The following is a 20,014-nucleotide window of genomic DNA, read 5'->3' as shown; positions in this document are numbered from 1 at the left end:
GATCACCTGTTTGGGAAGGAATTAATTCAACCCCTACCTTCTCTCACCCTGCCTTCATGCCACCCACTTCTCCAAATAGCAGGGGTAATAGTTCAATGAGAGAGCACATGGTTTGCGAGCTAAAAGGACTCAGGTTTGATATCTCCAGTAACAATCTGTTTGCTAGTGTTGAGGAAGACCTCTGCCTTGGAGAGCAACAGCTAGTTAAAGCAAATAGGATACATATGGTAAGGCATCTGCATCTTCACACAACAGTGTTGTCAGAATTAACTGTATATACCTTCTAGCTGCCAGGGTGCAATGATCATATTGCGCTGACAAGTTAAGATACATCATCATCATCATCATCATCATCATCATCATTATTATTATTAATTTGATTTGTATGAATAAATAATATTGTTCACAATATTTCAATACAAATACAGTACATTAAAAACTATTAAAATTCCCCATTAAAACCCCATAAACAATGACTCAGTCACAATGATGGTGATTAAGAAAAAAACTATTCCCATACAGGCCTACTGGATGAGCAGAAGGGAGCAGATGGATAATTGGGCATAGGGTGGAACAATCTGGGGAACCAGGCCAGTCTAATACTGGCCTCCCCCTCTGGGGAGAGGGGCTCAATCTTAGCCCCCGGGCCACCACCCAGCCTCAGACAAACACCTGGCGGAAGAGCTCCGTTTTGCAGGCCCTGCGGAACTCAGAGAGCTCCGACAGGGCCAACAGCTCTTCCACCAGGTAGGGGCCAGGACCGAAAAGGAAGGGACATAATTAGTTATAGCAGTGACATAATTAGTGGAGATTTAATCAAGGGAGCTTGTTGTTCTTAGCTTATTTCTGTATTTTGTACAGGCTATTCAAGAACAGATGAAAATACATGGACAAGAGCCAGTTTCTTTTCAGGATGTCAAGGTGAGAGTTGTAATAAAAATATATAAGTCGTTACTGGATCTTAAAAATATTTTTTTTTAATGTGAGTGCACCTGTACCCTTATGTTTGCTTCAGTTTAACTGAAGAATGGGTCATTGAGTTGCAACTGGTGACCCCATCCTCAGGATCATTCCAAGCCAGAGCAGCAGAGGTGGGTTGCCAGTGCCTTCCTCCACAGAGCAGCCTCTGTATTACTTGGTGGGCTTCCATCCAAGTAGTAGCTGTTGGCCCCCCAGCACTGACGAGCTGAGGACAAGACTGGGCTATCCAGGCTGCTAGTTTTGATAAAAGGGATATTTGAAGCATACTTAACGGTATTTGTCAATATTTTTTTTCTATATGTTTATACTTCTAAAAGGTTATCAGCCATTTCCCAAGGGTGCCTTGAAGAGCAGGATTCGGGCATTTTAAGTGACTCTACCAGAAGAGTCTCTAGTTTTCAGTTCATCTGTTAAAAGTATCCAAGAACTTGAAAAAAACTATTTGCCATTCTTATTTGTATTAATTGTTGCTAGCTGAGACAATGATCTACAGTCCAATAAACCTTTATTTTGCAATATTGTTCGAGATTATTAGGATTTACTGGTTTTCTTATTATCGGCACATGAAGCTGCTTCTTTATAAAGGTCAAGACTAATGAACAAAATGGCAGTTGATGTTGCAAAAACTGGTGGATAGCATAGCAGTTCATCACTCCCTCTGCTTTCCATTACTAGTCCTGGTCACCTGTGAACAGTTGACACATTTTTATTTACATCTGATGCCTCTGGCGGAAACAAGTACTTGTGGTAGGAAAAAGCTCCACCATCGATAAGTGGTCACTGAATACAACACGGTATTTTGGTTAGCTTAGGCTGAGTGCCAGTGCACATAATGGTTATAAGAAGCCTCATCAAATCCACTCCAGGGTGGCGGATAATGTATTAATGCCACCATTTGCATCAAGCTGTTTTCTCTTCATTTTTCCCCCCTGCCATTTGCAAACAAATGGCTTGCCTGCCACCTTGGGTGTTGCCACATAGAGCTATTTAAAGCAGCTTGCATGAAGATACTGTCCTTTATGCACTGTTGCATCTTCCAACAAACAGCTGATGTACATAGGAAGTTTTCTTGCAAAAGGATTGGGGGGGATAGTTATTTATTTTATTTCTATACCACTCTCCCTTCAGGCTCAGGGTGGTTAACATATAACAAAGAGGAAGTACGTGGCAACATACAAAAAACTTGCCCATCTCACTACTATACGGAAATGAAGAGACAACTTGGGGACAGCTGGCTGTGGAGTGATTCAAAGTAGCTGTAATATATACTTATTTTATCGACTATAATAATAGACTTTGAAAGATATGCTTATGTTCTTAATTGATATGCCTCTTCTGAAGATAGTGGCTTGCCTAATAGCCACTGTGGCTTAGCAACAAGGTCCCATTTTCATCCTTCGTATTCTAGTAACAGGCTCCTTCAATACAGGCCATCATTGCACTTAAGATTTTTACTGCTCCTAGAAGGCAAGTGTAAAAGTACTCTTGAACTGTATAGTTTCACATTCCTTTTCAGTAAGGTCATTCTGTACTTCTTTATCTGAGCAGTGATATGTCAAAAGTGGAAGTAAAAATTTATTTTCTTACAATCCAAAATTTATAATTGAATAATTATGCTAATGCTTGTGTTTTCTAGGATGAAATATTTGATATGGTGAAGCCAAAGAATCCTTACAAAATCTCCCTTCAGGACTTAATCAACAGTAGCCAAGGAGACACTGTCACTAGCATTTTAATTGATCTTAATGGCTTCTGGACTTATGAGAACAGAGAGGTTCTTGTAGCAAGTGATAATGACAACACAACAGATCTGGATGATACATGATTTAACAGGAGTAGACTGTATCCATGGAGATATACCCAACTGTTACTGTGACCATTTGGAGAGAAGATATTCATTGCCTAAATCCATAAAGCTACCATGCAGCCCCAGATGGGCAAAACTAAAGCTTTGTAAAGGGATTGTATAATGAACATTATATGAATCCTTCCCCAAATGTCTCTGGCAGCTATTGTCTTGTTTTAAATAAAGTTAAGTTGCCTGGCAAATCTTTATTGAATTATTTCTTGAATGGAGGAATAGCACACCACTTTTCAGTTAAGACAACTTATATCTGAATTTTTTTGTGGTTTAGAACAATACGTGATTGTGTCTCTCTTGAACCTTTGCTATACAAAGACTAACTTTTCCTACTTGAAACAAGCAGTCTGCAACTGTCATTTGTATTTAATGCCAGATATATAAATTCACTGAATTACCAGCCTATAGCCTGTGGTAGTGGAAAGTGCCATCAAACTACAGCCAATTTATGGGGCTGCAGCCTTCATAGGGCTGTCAAGGCAGGATATGTCTAGAGGTACTTTCCCATTATCTGCCTCTGCATATCAACCCTGGACTTTCTTGGTGTTCTCCCATCTAAATATTAACCAGTGCTGACCCTGCTTAGCTTCTGAGAGCTGACAAAAATCAGGCTAGCCTGAGCCATCCAGATCAGAGCAGCTTACAGCCTAATTCTAAAGAAATCACAAATGTTAAGGATGGCATAGTGATCAGTTCTTGTCAATCCAAATGTTCACAATTATAATAAAGTTTTCTTTTATTCAATGCCGCAAGATCTTACATATACAGGGTTTGGAGTCATACCTGGGTTTCTACAGAATTTGTACGGATGGATATACTGAACATAGAACATTTCAGGAAAACCAACTACCATCAGTTATATCTTTTTTGTGACTCCACTGTGTGCTATCATCTGTTGGCTTAGAAGAATTCCAACTTCATCCTGAGTATTTCAGAAAGCGTGTTGTGCCTATACTATAAGAATGACTCTTAGCAACAGTGATTTAAAATTATATTAAATATAAAATTTTAATGCATTTACAAGAAACACTTTTGTATCATTTGCATACACAAAAAAATATTAAAGGTAAGGCACAGCTGACTAGAGCAATTCCATGACGGTGAGTCCATACTCATTCCATGTAGCAAGAACATTTTGACTAGGAAAAATTCTAGATCTGGACAATCAAAATATTCAGTTCTTAACGGTGACATCTTAGGCTTGTCACTGTATAAAGATACCACACAGAGACCTGACACACACTAGTTTAAGGCTGACTTGAAATGAGCATGATTCTCTCGTCAAAGAGGGATGCAAACTTTAGAATTAAATAAAATAGTTGCAACTATCTTTAGTTAAAGCTATTGTAACATTCTCAAATTAAGCAAAACTTCTCAAAGTATTCCTCCTCTGAGCACCTGCCAAAAATGATGACAGCAAGTGGGTGTGTTCTCTGCCTTTCCAGATACATCAACTGGTGTCTTTTTTTTTCTCCCAGGCACTGAAGAACAGGATAGGTGTGCACTGTGCTGCTGCCTCCAAGCCTCCACATGTTTTATACAAGTGCATAGGTTTTTAGTAAAAGGACTCAAGACTAAATTAAATTCATTAAGTGTGTTTTTAAAAATATGAATTCAGTCCACCCATTCAAAGCCTCAACACAAACAGTTCAGGCACAACGTTTTTGTGAAGGCCTTCTGCATCCTGCTCTATATACCTACAAACATTTGTCCTGTGGTTGTTTTGTGAAAGATTGTCCTGAAGAAAGTGTTTCCATATAACAAAGCTAGAATACCTTGCCATCTAGAAAACTGCTCTTTATTTCCATAATAAGCAAATCTTATTTAAATGCAATACAAAAATTAATCCCTGTCACTAATTTAGCTTGGTTTTAAAACTTAGGCTGGGGGCGGGGGGATGCAGAAGTGTAACACCAATAATGAATTTAGCAGACTTTAGCCCAGCATCATAAATAATACTTTAAAAAAAACTTTTCACTCCCAGTATTCATCAAGTTCAGCACCCATTACAGAATTTTACAAAGTAGAGATACATTGTCATTTTGAATGCTGGAATCTCAGCGGAGTTTCCTTCTCAGCACAATTAATAAAGCCAGCATTTACAGACAACTGACTAGATGGCCTTGTACATTAAATTTCTTTCTGCTAAGCAGTAACAGTATGCTTTAGGGAAACCAATAATAGGAGAGTCCTTTACAAGACAACAAAATGGTCTGATAAACTCATCTAGAAAAGAGTTTAACAGGTACCAAACAAAGCCAGGTTGCTAAAAACTGTATGACTGAAAACACATGCAATAGTGGCAATTAAACTAAGTCACAAAGATGCCTTGTGAATTAGTTCGATTTAGTCTAGCAGTCTTCCACCCAAGTTTCCTTAAGTAACGTCATCATAAATATATAAAATCAACAAAGAAGCACGGTTCTCTGTCCACAACTGTCAACAAGGCACCAGATGTTCAGGAAAAGACATTTTACTTGTTCTGCATAGATAGAGAAGTTAGTTTAGGACCAAATTATTTGCATGTTACAATCTAATAGACAGGTTAAGCAAAATGCCTTAGCCTTTTTTAGACAGATGGTGACTGAAGAGACATTAATCTTCCCACCAAACTATCCTTTTAAATAAATTACATCCCACTGAACATGCATAAGACAGACTTACAAACTTTGACAAGTAACATGGAATTATTATGCAACGTTTTCATTCTAAGCAGACACTGGAGTGATGTCCTGTTTACTTTCCACAATAGGTGGGCAGTCACCTTCAGTTTCAAAGTTTAGATTGACAAACGTATTACAGGTTGCAGCCTCTGGCTGATCAGTCTGAACAGGATTCCCTTCTTGCACCTGGTTCTGTGCCTCCTGATACCTTCTTTCTGCTTCCTCGGACATTTTGTTCTCTTCTTCCTCCTCTTCTTCCTTAAAAACAAATCAAATTTGTATTAGATCCAAAATGTCTGTTGTTAAATATAGTACCAAATAACATTAGAATGGATAGTGAACTTAAGTATATGATAAAAGCTGCAAGGATTCTGTATGCATCAAGATGGAAGGAAACTCTACCAGATCTTATGGACTGGTCAAATCAAATGGCTGAATATGTGACAATGGCAAAATTTACATATCTGTTGCACAACTGACTAACATCAGATTTCAGAAGCAAATGGAGTACTATTCTAGACTATATAGATCAGTAAAATGCAACAGAATGAAATAACTTATGGAAATTATAATTTTTTATTTATATTCCTGCCCTTCCAATACTTCCAATTACAATATTATGGATCTTTCTCCTCCTTGTTTCTCTTTCTAAAAGCTGTTTTCTAGAAAAAGATTTGATGTGTTTTTTCTTCACTTCTATTCTGCATTATAAAATAGTAGTTTGATATCTTTAAGAAATAATAATTCTGTAATAAGCAATGTATTTCTAAAATAAGATTTCTAATTTAAAACAACCCTAATCCACACAAAGTAAAACCTACATTCACTGCATTTTCTCCTACAATATTCATATCAAATTCCTGAAAACATTGTGCTCATTTAACTTTGTGTCCATAGGTCATATTAACCCCAAGTTCACTGAAGGAAGTCTTTCTCCACCCTGAAAAAAGTCATCATATCCAATTCATTTCTTCTAAATTCTGGTAAAGGAACAACTGAAGAAGATGTTGATACTTAACAGCAGCAGAATGACATTCTGAGTTTGTTCTTCGCACACAAATATTTAATGCTGAAGTGTGTACTGACTGAGCAGTGATATCAGGGCTCTCAGCCTCACCCACCTCACAGGGTGTCTGTTGTGGGGAGAGGAAAGGGAAGGCGACCGTAAGCCGCTTTGAGCCTCCTTCGGGTAGAGAAAAGCGGCATATAAGAACCAACTCTTCTTCTCCTAGGCCCATTATGCACGGCCGCCGAAACGGCGAATTTGGGTCACATCGAAAAAGCGGAGGGGGAAGACGCGACGCATACCGGTTATACACGGGGCGGGGCGCGACGGCGGCAAAACCCAGAGTAACCGATTATGCACGCGCCGATCCGGGCGCCGCTTCTGGTTGCGCCCCGCTCACCCGGAAGCTGCGCTTTCTTCCGCGTTTCACTGACGCGGCTTTTTCGGCGGCATGCACCGAAGCTGCAGCCGGTTGCAGCCGGCTCCGTGCGTTATCCGTGATTTTAGTCGCCGCCATTCCACCCCGAATGTGCGCTAAAACCCCCGTGCATAATGGGTCCTACAGACACCCTGTCTGAGACTACTTTGCTCCAAGATTTCCCATTTTAAAAAATTATCCTGACAAACAGATTAAGGGGACAGTCAAAGCAACATAACCTAGATTTGCATGCATTGGCAGAAAGAGAGGAGAAACTGAAACACCACTTTCAAATACATATATTTTAAAAAATCAGGCTAACATGTTGATAATGCCTGTACTGACAAAATATACAGAGAGAAACGCACCTCTTTCTTCATCCTGTAGTATTCATCTATAGCATATTGGTATTTTGGCGTGCTGATTCCCAAGACAGAGGCGATCTTTTCCCCAAGGAAATCACACACTAAATGAACAAAATTTACGCATATTTAAGCAAGACTAAGGAGTGCCATTTCCTGCTGCACACCTTAAACGCATGCACACATACCCAAGGGTCAGTGTTGCAAAGATGTTACCTCTTTAGATTACAATTCCCTTTTTGAAGACTTATTTAAACCCAAACTGACCAGCTAGTCAAGCCCTTTATATCTGAGAGGTTTGCCCAGGCTGGAAGCTGCCAAAAAATATATTTTAAAAATTCTTCTTAGAATGCAAGACCAGATCATCTTAGCTCCATTTTTATATGTTGTTAATCGTAAATCACAGAGGTACCCTTAAAATGTTTGGAGGCAGTAAATCTCTCAGTACCAGTAATATCAGGGGACCAGTTTGGCCTCTATGTATCCAAGGCAACTGGTTGTCTACAGATTGAAAGTTGACTAGATGGTCTGCTGGGTTGGTCAGATCCACAGCTCTTCTTATGTTCTAAATCCCAATACCATTATAACAGTAGGTTATTTGGGCACTCTGTGGAGCTTGGTCTATGTGCTGTGCAGACAAGGAAGTCATGTAAACTCAGTTCCCATTAAGGAAGAGTTTGCAATTAAGTCACTGCCCTATACCCCTGGCTAACTTGCCTTTATAATGAAAATTTTTAAAATCAAATCCAGTTTATCTTCCCGCATATTAAATTAATTTATACTATGCTGTTCTCTTGCATCCTATTAAAAATATTTTGAAAATCTTTTCTCTAACTTATACATTCTGCACAGTTCATTCCAAATTTTCTCCAGCGACTCAGATTTGCATGGCAAGTTTTTTTTTAAGGAAAATAGACAGTAGTAAAGTAAATAATAGAAACCTAATTTGGTATAATAATGCTGAATCCTGTACCTAATTTGTAAAATTAGAAGGAAACTGTAGAAAATAAAGACTAAATGAAACAATAGCCCATTTGTACTGGAGCAATGGTTCTGGGGTTGCAGAATGCCACATTCACGATTATCTTAAACTAGAAGAGCCACATGACTAATATATGTCCTAAATGACAACCTATCTAAAATACATACACACACAATTATATAAAACTGCTTGCATCCACATGATTTTCCAAGCCCTTTACTTCTGTCCATAGTGTAGGGCCTACAAATCACCCATCCTCCAATCTCTCCAGCAGCTACTATCTAAAACTTACAACACCAAGCTCCACTGGGCAACACTCTTGCCCATTTTCGTGAACCAAGGGGTTGGTGCCATATTTGGGAACGGTGCATGTCAAAGAGGCAGATGTAGCTCCCAAGCCTCTGATTATCACTATACTAGATTATGCTGAAGAGTGTTGTTGTTGTTAGGTGCGAAGTCGTGTCCGACCCATCGCGACCCCATGGACAATGATCCTCCAGGCCTTCCTGTCCTCTACCATTCCCCGGACTCCATTTAAGCAGTAGGTGCAAACTTAAATGCTGAAGAGTAGGCACTAAATTATGCTAATTAGGTCTGCACAACCACTTTGTGCACAGATGCTGCTGTAAACTGGGAGTTTCCCTGCTTCCACAAATAATAATGGTACAATTCTGCACATCTTGAGTTTTCACAACCTACTTTGCTTCAAAGTTTTAGAAACCATCTTTACAAAGCATACTTTGATGCCATAAAGACAGGCAAGTGTGGATTCTCCTGCCCAACATGCCAGCCATTTTCTCTACCATGGTCCCTGCAGCAGCCATTTACCCAGAGGTCAATGACATAATATAACAATACATCACTATCTGAATTGCATTTAAAAACTTCCAAAAAAACCTACTGGTGAGGGAGGTATGACAGCTCCGTGGACTAGGAAAGGGAAAAACATAGGGAAATCCATGATCTGAAAGCTCAGTTATCATTGAGCCACACTGGCAGCCTCAGAACAATGGAACCTCCAAATGAAAGCATTATAGGTAGACCAGCCCTAGGTAAATTGCATCACTTTGTAAAAATGGGAGCTGCCACCCTTTTACTTCTTTCTGATGGTTAGCAATGAAATGTGACAGGAGTTTTTTGCATGTCAATATCCATTAAAAGGGACAGAAAAATTAAATAAAGTTTTCCCCCACACACATTCAGAGGTACACATACTCACCACTTCACAAAATTTGGCTTGCACAATGTTTATATCAGGGGTAGTCAAACTGCGGCCCTCCCGATGTCCATGGACTACAATTCGCATGAGCCCCTGCCAGCAAATGCTGGCAGGGGCTCATGCGAATTGTAGTCCATGGACATCGGGAGGGCCGCAGTTTGACTACCCCTGGTATGGTTAAGCTAAATCAGGGGGTCCTCAACTTGGTGCCCATTGACACCTTACATAGCAGCAGCCAAGTGTTTTCAAAAAGTGGACGGAGCCAAATGGGTCACTTTTGCTGTACAGGTTCTGATAAGCTGTGCAGATTAAAGTAATGTTGGTTTACTGGCAAAGGCCACTACACTGTTGGTTTTAAATCTGTCTCCCACTCCTTTCTTCCCAATGTATTCTTAAAAGTACCCTGCCCCCCTGTGGCAGCCATTTCGTGGTTGCATCCACCACCCTTTCTCAGAATTCCAAAGGGGCCCAGAGGTTCAAAAGGTTGGGGACCACTGGTCTAAATATACAAATGTAATAAATGAATACCTGAGAGTGTTGATGTGGCAACTCTTAACATATGAAACCATAAGTAGGGCCCCCATGTAAGTGTTGCCTGGGGGAAAAAAAGTAAAACATTTAATTGTAGCTACACAGTTGACAATATAAAATAAGTTAAATGCACTGCTTTGTTTTTCATGACTTGAGATTATCCTTTGACAATGTGCTACAAGACTGAATAATCAAGCAAGAATGAAGTTTTAGAATTCTCACCACTCAGTGCACAATGCTTATACTTTAATTCAGCAGAATGGAGTCTCAGACTTAGATCTGGGGAAATCCCCAGGTATGAATCCTCATTCTGCCATGCAAGCTCAGTCTAACCTACCACACGGGCTTGTGTGAGTATAAAACAGAAGAAGGAAGAACATAAGCCATCCTGAGTTCCTTGGAAGGGGACTGGGACAAAAAATGTACAAAATAAAGTAACAATTCATAGACACACTAGATTTACTCTGGAAAGCTCTTACATATAAACGTAGTCAATATGCTGTCCATACAAGACTGCTAGCTACTCCAATTGCTGATATTCTCAAAATGGCTTATATAGCTTTTGGCTTGTAGAACTGTGAATCACAAGAGGCATCTTTCTACCCAGATGATGAAAGTACAAAGGGCAAGTGTTCCACAAAAATAGAATCCAGTAGCACCTTCAAGACCAACAAGGATTTATTCAAGGCGTGAGCTTTTAAGTGCAAACACTCTTCCTCAGACTATGAACTACCATCTGAGGAAGAGTGCTTTGTTAGTATTAAAGGTGCTACTGGACTCTCATTTTGTTGTGCTAATTCAGACCAACACGGCTACCTATTTGAAAAATAGAAACTGTAAGATAACTAACAAAACCACTCCAAATAGCTTGAAGAGTGTTTAAGGATGAAACTGTTCTCTAAATTTCTTATGACTTATTCCAAAGTCCCAAAACATCTTTAGTGCACTGTTGATTACAGTACCCACACTCCAAGTTTATTATGTGCTCTACAGTTAGAGAACTACCTCCTATGCAAGACTGTGCCTGAAATAATGCACATGCTTTAGATTTCATCTTATTATAATGGATTGTAGTCAACCAATCACCAGCTCAACATGTGCAGTTTTTCATTGCGTTCTCCTTCTCAACAATTCCTTTTGAGCCACATGAACAAAAAGCTATGCAAGTTCCCACAACCTATGCAGCTTTTTGTCCACTCAAGTCATGAGGCTCCAGACATAATTTTCCCAAGAATAAAAGAGGACTGCTGGGAAAAATCTTCCAAGCTAATTCTACTGCTGCTCTGTTCAATAATATCCAATTAATTCAACTTAGGGTATGTATTACTGCAGTGGTCCCCACCCTTTTTATCACTGGGGACCGGTCAACGTTTGACAATTTTACTGAGGCCCGGGGGGGTGGGGTAGTCTTTGCCAAGGGATGTCGTTGCCTGAGCCTCTACTCTGCTTGCTTTCCCGCCAGCACCTGTGACTTCCCACCACCCACTGGGGGCACTGCCAGCAGCAGCTGCGCAGTGCCACACCAAGGGGCAGCCCCAGCCATGGCAGCCACCGGAGAGCACCAAAGGTGAGCCAGTGGGAGAATGGCAGGGCAGCCCCCAAGGCAGCAGCCAAGGAGGAGGATGAGGAGGAGCTACGGACCAGTACTGACTGATCCACGGACCGCTACCAGTCCCCAGCCCGGGGGTTGGAGACCACTGTATTACTGTATTTACTCAAATTACTCCCATACTACAGTTACTCCATTGGCTGCCCATTAGTTACCATGTTCAATTTAAGGTATTGGCCATCACATACAAAGCTCTTTGTGGCCTTGGACCCTCATCAGCATACTCTATACTCCTACACCATACCATACAACTTTGCTCATCTGCCTTGTATAGGTGCCATCATACATATGGACAAGATCAACATACACGTTAACTTTCTGTAGTGGTCACGACCCTGTGAAATCGTGTGTCTGAAGACATCAGGAAGGTTCCCCCACATGTTTAAGGTTTTGGCAAACCTAGTCCTATTATACTGTTTATTCAATATCTCTTCGTCCTATTGATTGTACTGACTTACACGGTGTAATCTCCCTTACATCTCAGTGAGAAAGACGGACTATAAATAATAAATACAGAAATAACAGCATGTGCAGTCTGAATAAATACAGAAATAACAGCATGTGCAGTCTGAACATTCCTTTGGTTTACACGGAAATATAGTGGTACATGTTTTCTTGATATGTGAAAACCTGATTTCAAGAAGTGAAGAGACAGACTGTGCAAGTCTTGGCACAAGAAAATGTTCTACCAAGTCAAACTCATGTAAAAAAAAAAGGAAAGAGGGAAAAAAATAACTGCTCTTTTGGCACAAAAGCACTCCTGTTAATTAAGTACAATGTTTGAAACTGCTTTAATGGCCACAATTTTTTGTGCTTGTTCAGCCTTCAAGAGATCTGGAACAGATGTTGTTACAGGTGAGAAGAAACAGACCTTTAGAAATCAATGTGTCAGAGGTCAGTTTTTAAAGCAGCAAACATTAATATTGGAACAAATGATTTTGCCAAACTGCCATTAAACAAGTAGCCACAATGTACAATGCTTACGTTACAATAATAGAACAAGCTATGTAAACATGTATACTGGGCGACCAGAAATCTAGACTATAAGTCTAATATTTAGAATCCATTAATTAATATGAATCTATCTGGATTATTCAGTGGCAAAAACAGATAGAACCAAAAGTAGAACCAAAAGAACACTTCTATGCAAGTATGGAGTATCAAATGCCACAGGGTTGTAAGTAATTTGTTTTTATTGTTTACAAGCTACAGCAAACGGGTCTTTCCAAACAGAAGCATACATGTAGACGCCTCCATATAAAGTGTCTCAGAGAGGCTTGGAGCACCTATAACTACGTACTATATGAAGACTTGGTTTCAGAAAGCAATATTGTGAAGTTTCCTGGAAACAAATTGGTATTCATATGATGTCTGCAAGGAAACAGAACTGAAGCCTCACCCACCCCAAGGTCGGAATGTCTAAAGGTCCATTAATGTTAAGCTTCAAAATGTTAAGATTCTGAATGTCTATTAGAAATGTTAAGTTTACTAAAACAAATTTAAGCAGCAGATGCTAGTCTTTTTATATTACAACTGGAATAATGAACTATCAACTGAGGGTGATCAGAAAACAGACTATTTCCCTGCACAGAAATCTTACACTTTTGCCAAGACATAATCCTATTCTTCTGCAAATCATGTATACTGGTGGGATGCATAGAAGACACCCTAGAGAAGTACAGTCCTTCTCCTGATGATGTTATTAAAAGACAGTTTCTCCTCTCCAAGAAGACCACATCCAAAGCTAGAAACGCCACGTAATAATTTCATATCTTCATTACAAAACGTAACATATTTGGGTCCACTTTTTTAAAATGTTAATGAATTCCTCTACAAAAAGGAAGAGGGACAAATTATTTTCCCATGTGCTCTGAAAATAGTTGCACAGTAACATTTCTCTCTCTTTCTAACCTTCCTTATGCCATAATGTAGAGCAACAGCACCTCTCCCTGTTTTGTGGGAGAACCACTATTCAGAGGGAAGCCACGCTGTGGCTTGTTATTTCAGAACACATCTAAGGAAAAATCTGCTGTACGCAGTAAAATGCTTTCTTCTTGTGATTGATTAAATAAACACATGGTATTATTGGAAGAGTTCTGAATATTGTATCCTAGTTTTAGGTTTCTGCTATACACTTTCTGCAACACAAGTACATTTACAGAAGTATCGCAAAAACAGTGTCCTGTTAACAGTCTTTTCCTTGGGGCAGTTCTATACCGTAAACTCAGCTCTTGGAGAACTGAGTAGTTTCACACACCTCATAGTGGTCCTGCTCAGGATGCAGAATTCACTACAAAGGAAAGCAAGTATCCCCTGGGGGTCGTCCGAGTGAATGCGTGTTTCAGGAGTTACTGGGAAAGCAAAAGGCAAAAGAGTGACAGGATTTTTTTTTGGGGGGGGGGACTAATAATAAGAGAAAGACAGACACTGGAGGAAAGAGAACAAGAAAGAAAGAAGAGGTAGGGGAGAAGGGAAGAATCAAAACTGGAAGCAATGCAATGGCTGCTCCTGCAATTTTCTTTCACTTGTATGTATAAAATAATAATTGCCTCTGTTTACTTGTTAAAATAAAACAAAATCAGAATAGATGACAAACTAGAACAGATTACAAACTGAGGAACAGATCACATATCATCAAGGGAAACAACCTACTGGATCAACAGAAGGCAAGAGATCTTTCCTCTCCTGATGTTCATCTTCCTCTTCATCTGTGCTATATTCTTCCATGGTTTCTCCACTTGCAAAGTGAATGACCCTTCTTGGCATTTTCTTCTTTTTTCCTAAGACTCCAAGTTCCACATTCTCAAAGCCTCTGTCACCATTCGCATGTAACTAAAACAGAAAAAACAAATATCAAATGCAAAAATATGCAGAAAATAAAAATAAAAGGGAAATGCTTTCTAAAGACATCAGAATCTCTCACGCTCATTAAAATGTAACTTCCTGAACTTTTAAAATTGGTTTCTCTCACCAAACAAATAAATTGTGAAGTAAGAATTTTAAAAACGGTAAAAGTAAATCTTCCAAAGGAAGTAGATAATGTGAAATGTTGTATTTTTCAAAACTGTATTACTTTTTTATAATTAATTTTAAACTGCACTGAGCCGTATGGAAGGGCAGTATAAAAATCTAATAAATAAATAACTGAATCTTTTGCTTTTACAGACAAGTTTTAGGCTGCTAAATGATTTCTACAATTTGTTAAATTTAATGATTTTACGTTATTTTATATTTTAATTTGAAAAGTGCCTCAAACAGAACGGCAGAAGATACGTTTTCTATGTTCCTTAGCAGAATCATATTATGAAGAATCAAACAGTTGCATATTAGACCCCCAACTGAAATAATTCTCGTACCATACCCATTCCAGGCTCTAAACAAATACAGAGAGGCATCATTATCAACTTCATATCCATATCACAGGCAACATTGTCCCTTTGCTCATAACAAGGTAGAGGCTATTTAGTAAGCAGCAACAGACGTGTGATGAAACCACTAAAATGCTTACCTGAATTCCCTAATGTGGTTCCTTTTCAGTAGTCTACTAAAGTAGAACAGTTGCTAATTATAAAAACCAAACCAAAACCTAGGGCATTATCGCACCTGTTAAATGTAGTGAAATGCTTACCTAATGTAGTCCGGTCCCTCCATATACCGTTGCCAATATCCAGCTTCTGGGTAGTAACTGGCTCGCTACATCCTCCATTTTAAAGCGCAAGTCGGGGAATCACAAAGTGGATTCACCAACCGATTTAGCGCTAGCTATGGGGGAGAAGCAACCAGCAGGCAACCAGCAGAGGGAAGGTATGGAGGTTCAAACACGCTAAAGGTGTCTGCCTCGTCCAGCCACGCACCCACCTCCCTCTCCCTTGTTCCCAGGGACAGGAATTTCTTTTTTTAAATAGCTTACTTACTAGAGCAACAAACAGGCGGGCAAGTGTACAGAAATAAAAGATTTTTTTTCAAAGTTATAACACAAAGTGTGCTTCTCTAAAGTTTTATTCCCCCCCAAACAATCAGGAATGAGATTCATTTTTTAAGTATCAAAGAACTCATGATCCCATAAGGGGTGGTGTTCCAAAAGAGCTATGCATCAGTGATTCTATGCATTGGCGTTTTCAACAGAGAAGTATTAATTTTTTAAAAAATCATAGGCATCATAGGACCTTTAAAACATGGAGAAAGGGGATTTGGTTGCCTGGACTGATTGACAGGCAGAAGCGAGGCACATATAAGTTAAATTGTTCTCTTCCGCTGTTTCCAGCAGTAGATGGAGAGGGGCTGGGAGGTGCAATATGATTTAGCGCTGTGCCATTTACTAATGTGCGGAAATTGCCCTAGGATCAAAATAATCCAGCTCAGGATTACAGAAATGAGTAAATATCCAGTTCCCAGATAGATAGGCCTGAGTTTCAAAAGACACAGAGTTATGTCAGTGCAGCAGAATATTGTTGTGTTAAAGGAGCAAGGAGCAATCAATAATTTACCTGGCACCTCTACTACATACTAGAACCAACATAACTTGCTCCTTCTGTACCACTGCCAGATATAAAGAATTAATCAGGATGACAACACTCCCATGAAGCAGCATTCAGGCCGTGGAGGGCTAGAACAAACCTCCATCCAGCCTTTGTTGCACAAAGAGACCACTGTTTATACTAGTTACACTCCATCTGGAACCCACAATAGTTGTGTTTGCAATTATCATCAACCTAAATAACCAGATTAATTTCCCTCCCTGGCATGAGGTTAGGGTTGCCACCTCCGGGTTAGGAAAAACATGGATACTTTGGAGGTGGAGCCTGCAGAGGGTAAGGTTTGGGGTGGGGAGGGACTTCAATGGAGTATAATGCCAGAGAGCCCGGCTTCTAAGCAACCATTTTCTCCAGGGGAACTGATCTCTGTTGCCTGGAGATAAACTGTAATTACAGGGGAACCCCAGGTCCCACCTGGCATCCCTACATGATGCTGACAGCTTACAGACTCTTGTGGTTCATAGCTGTTTCAAGGTGGAAACCACCTATCAACCACAAGCCCCATCAGGCCACTTTCCTGAAGCACGAGGTTAAGTAACATATTTGGTAAAAATGCTCAGAAGAGACATAGGTAGGCTCTGAGTCACTGAGACTGATTATGCATGGCGGCAGCCACGCTGGACTGCCGCCATTCCAGTGTGCTGGGGGACAAAGCCCCGCTGTCCCGAGGACACATGCTGGCCACTGCAGAGCAACGGCCCCACATACACAACGCGGGGCTGGAAGTGTTGGTAAGCTGCAGCAGCGGCTGAGGGGAGGACCGGGGACAGGGGACTCCGATGCAGGATGGTGGGGAGCAGCATGCTGCTCTCCCACCACGGTGGGGTGGGGGGTTGCCCCTGTCGGCTCCATGGAGCCGGCAGGGACGGGAAGCATCCCTGCAGGGATGCCGTAGGTCGGGGGAGGAGCTGGGCTGATTATGCATGGGGCTCGGGCAGCCTGGCCCTCGCCTGTGCCCTCGGGAGTCCCAGGACTCCGGAAGAACCCACGTTACGTTAACGTGGGTCTTCCAAGGGGCTGGGTCCTGCCTGGTGGCAGTGGCGGCGTGCATAATTGGGGATTTACCCCAATGCCCTGCCACTGCCAGCACGGGTGTTCCAGCCTGTGTATAACCGGTCTGAGTGTTATTATCAATCTTGGCTGAACAGGATTGCCAAATGTAACCCTGGCTATTCAAATTCAGCATCTGAAAGTTACTTGAACTGCACATTAAACTTTAAATTAATCACCTGAAAGACTGTCTCCCAAATTTCTTGTAATTTTTTTAAGATTGGGAAATTGCTGTTCTGCCCCCTCACTTAACTGCTGTCAGCAACTGATTATTTATTTGCCCATTATTCTCTTAATGTCAATACATTAATTGTACACCAAGGGCCATTCCGCACAACTTAAATGTAGCCGAAGTCTTACCTTTTGTAAACGCTATTAATTTAATGTTCCGCATAACGTCATAAACAAACCGTCAAACTCCTGCCAAACTCCAGCAACAATCGGAATTTTATAGCGCTTAGGGGAAAATCCAGAAAAGTTGATTCCCCCGAAAACAACGCTATACTTCTGAGCACAAGCCGCAACACATCAGTGAAAGACATGTGCGTTCTCAAAATAGTGGTGGAAAGAATGCCCCTCCCTAGCTCTTGTCCCCAAAGTTATGGAGATGCAATTGCCATTTCCCCCCCCTTAAATCGGTGAAAGCAACGCATAAGCGAGGCTTCTTCAGCTGAAGTCCTTCCACAGAAGTGCTTAACAGTAAACTAAAGCTCCCTTCTGCAATTGTCTTTAAAGTTTCCGAGCACAATACAGCCTCCTATTCACCACTGCCCATAATTTCGGCCAGATTTTTTTTTTGTTGCTACTGGTGTTTTCGGGTTTTTTAAAAACAGTGTTTAAAGGGAAAGGGTCTTTTTGGGAACACGACCACAACAGTTCATTGGCTGTTTTGTTTGATTGATGGCCAGAAGTGCAGAAAAATATTGCTTCCTTTGTTGCAATTCTGGCAAGACCGGAAACCAGTGGGGAATGAATAGACCGCTACTGGAACTTCAATATTCCGCTGGAATTGAAGGTGTGCGGAATGACGAAATTCCACTATTAAATATAGCATTTCTGCATACTGCAAAAATTTAGCAACATTGGTCATTGTGCGGAATGGCCCCAAATGTTTCCCATGCAATTCAATCTCAATAAATCCAAATTGTTGTTTTTTCCTATTTATCTCTGGAATCTGTTAACCATTTTCATTATGCTTTATGTTAATTTATTCTCACACTCTACCTCTACCTGTAAGTTTGAACTAATTACAGACAAAGGTATGATAAAACTGAAGAGAACATGGCATCATGCCTCTACTTTAGCCATCTTTTGGAGGATATCAGGCTCAGCAGAAGAGGTCAGTTCCTGATATCACCAGTCAAAGAGTTCCACGTAGAGGAGGTACTTCCCAATTCTTGTTATACCATACCCTGGAGAGTCACTACCAGCTGAAGTAGTCAATACTGTGAATCTGTGATCTGATTCCGTGTAATCTCACAAATCCTTTATTCTGAAGATATCATTTAGAGTACAGAGAATATTCCTGGAACGGTAACAAAGTTGAATGAGGAGGAATTGTAATTAGTTTCTATTTTGTTTGTGGCCTTGGAGTTATATTCCAAGTAGGCCCTGAAGTATAGATTTATATAAGAAAGTCAAAAGTGAAATCACTTCAATTTACTATAAAATATATCTAATTTATTAGTTTTTCACAAAAGTATACATAAAGTTTTTAATACTAGCAAACCTGCTTCATTAACACTCTCCTCCAATCTACTATTTTATACCTGAGTCAGTAAAGAGGCCTACTAAACCTACATATTCTAATCACTTGTCATAACAACTCTGAATTCATATTACCCAGAAAGTACAGTTCTGACCAGAAGTCAGAAGAATGCAAAACAACTTTCCTCTGCAAATATCTAATCAACAGTTGCTTTGGAAGCATTACACAACACGTTAACACATTAAAAAAATACAAAGGGGGGGCCTCCATGTTTGCGTCTTGTGAAAGGGAGCACAAGTTAAACTATATAATACCAATTTACATTTCTTTTCCCATGTCTGTACTAACAATTGTAACTTATTTAGATTGTAACAATTTATATTATCAAAAAGAAATCTGACAATGTTCCAGGAAGCAAGAAAAATATAACAAGCTATATGATGTGATGGGTCAGGTGACATGAGTGTCAGCTTTAGCAGTCCTTTTAAATGCCTTACATGTTGTAGGGCAACTGCATGTCAATATCACTGCCAAGGTTTCACAATCAGCTGAAAGCAAAAACCTGCCTTCATTTAATATTGAAGAGACTGATTTGTAACAGGTGTTTGTTTACAAGATGAGCCTAAAGGAATCAAGACAGCTCACATGCATATGTGATGTGGAAATATATCAAGGGATACCCATCTGCTTAATGAGAAAAATAATTGGCATCTGTAAATTCATTCATATTTACATAAAAAACTGGGCCACTGGTTAGTTTATTTTGCACAAAATGCTAATGTAAAACTTTAATTTTTACTACTGAAATTTCTGGGTAACAGTATTGAAAAAACCCCATCCACCCCAGGATTTGCAAAACAAATAGCATACAGGGGAGCCATTCAATAATTCCTTCTGGAGTAACATTTCCTTCACCCAATGGCCTAGCTGTTCTGTTGGGGAAGAAGTTCATGACATATAGCCCACAAAACGAATAAGTTTGACTAGTTAAAGAATGAAATGCTTACACTACCGGTAACTGCAATGCTTCAATACTACACTTTCCCATTGTTCAAACTCAAATCATCAACCGTGCCATAATTCCCATGG

The 20,014-nt window shown here is 40.1% G+C and overlaps 2 protein-coding genes across 5 annotated transcripts in view; one reads left to right on the top strand and one right to left on the bottom strand.

The window, feature by feature from the left end:
* PPP2R3C (protein phosphatase 2 regulatory subunit B''gamma) overlaps positions 1–3,030 on the top strand; it is a 65,196-nt gene extending 62,166 nt beyond the window's left edge. For all 4 annotated transcript variants that reach the window (XM_077323103.1, XM_077323102.1, XM_077323101.1 and 1 more), the window contains exons 12-13: positions 862–921; positions 2,618–3,030. In XM_077323103.1, the coding sequence (XP_077179218.1) occupies positions 862–921; positions 2,618–2,806 (249 nt within the window). In that variant the 3' untranslated portion in view covers positions 2,807–3,030. The remainder of the gene's footprint in view (positions 1–861; positions 922–2,617) is intronic.
* Positions 3,031–3,824: 794 nt separating this feature from the next.
* Positions 3,825–20,014, bottom strand: part of SRP54 (signal recognition particle 54) — a 42,254-nt gene continuing 26,064 nt past the window's right edge. The window contains exons 16-17 of the mRNA XM_077323110.1: positions 7,298–7,395; positions 3,825–5,763 (exon numbers count right to left, since the gene is read on the bottom strand). Of these exons, the coding sequence (XP_077179225.1) occupies positions 5,551–5,763; positions 7,298–7,395 (311 nt within the window). The 3' untranslated portion in view covers positions 3,825–5,550. The remainder of the gene's footprint in view (positions 5,764–7,297; positions 7,396–20,014) is intronic.

This window comes from Paroedura picta, chromosome 2 (genome assembly GCF_049243985.1).
Source record: "Paroedura picta isolate Pp20150507F chromosome 2, Ppicta_v3.0, whole genome shotgun sequence".
NCBI classification, from domain to species: Eukaryota; Metazoa; Chordata; class Lepidosauria; order Squamata; family Gekkonidae; genus Paroedura; species Paroedura picta.
The sequence above is the reverse complement of the archived record's forward strand: the minus strand, read 5'-3'. Positions and strand labels throughout refer to the sequence as shown.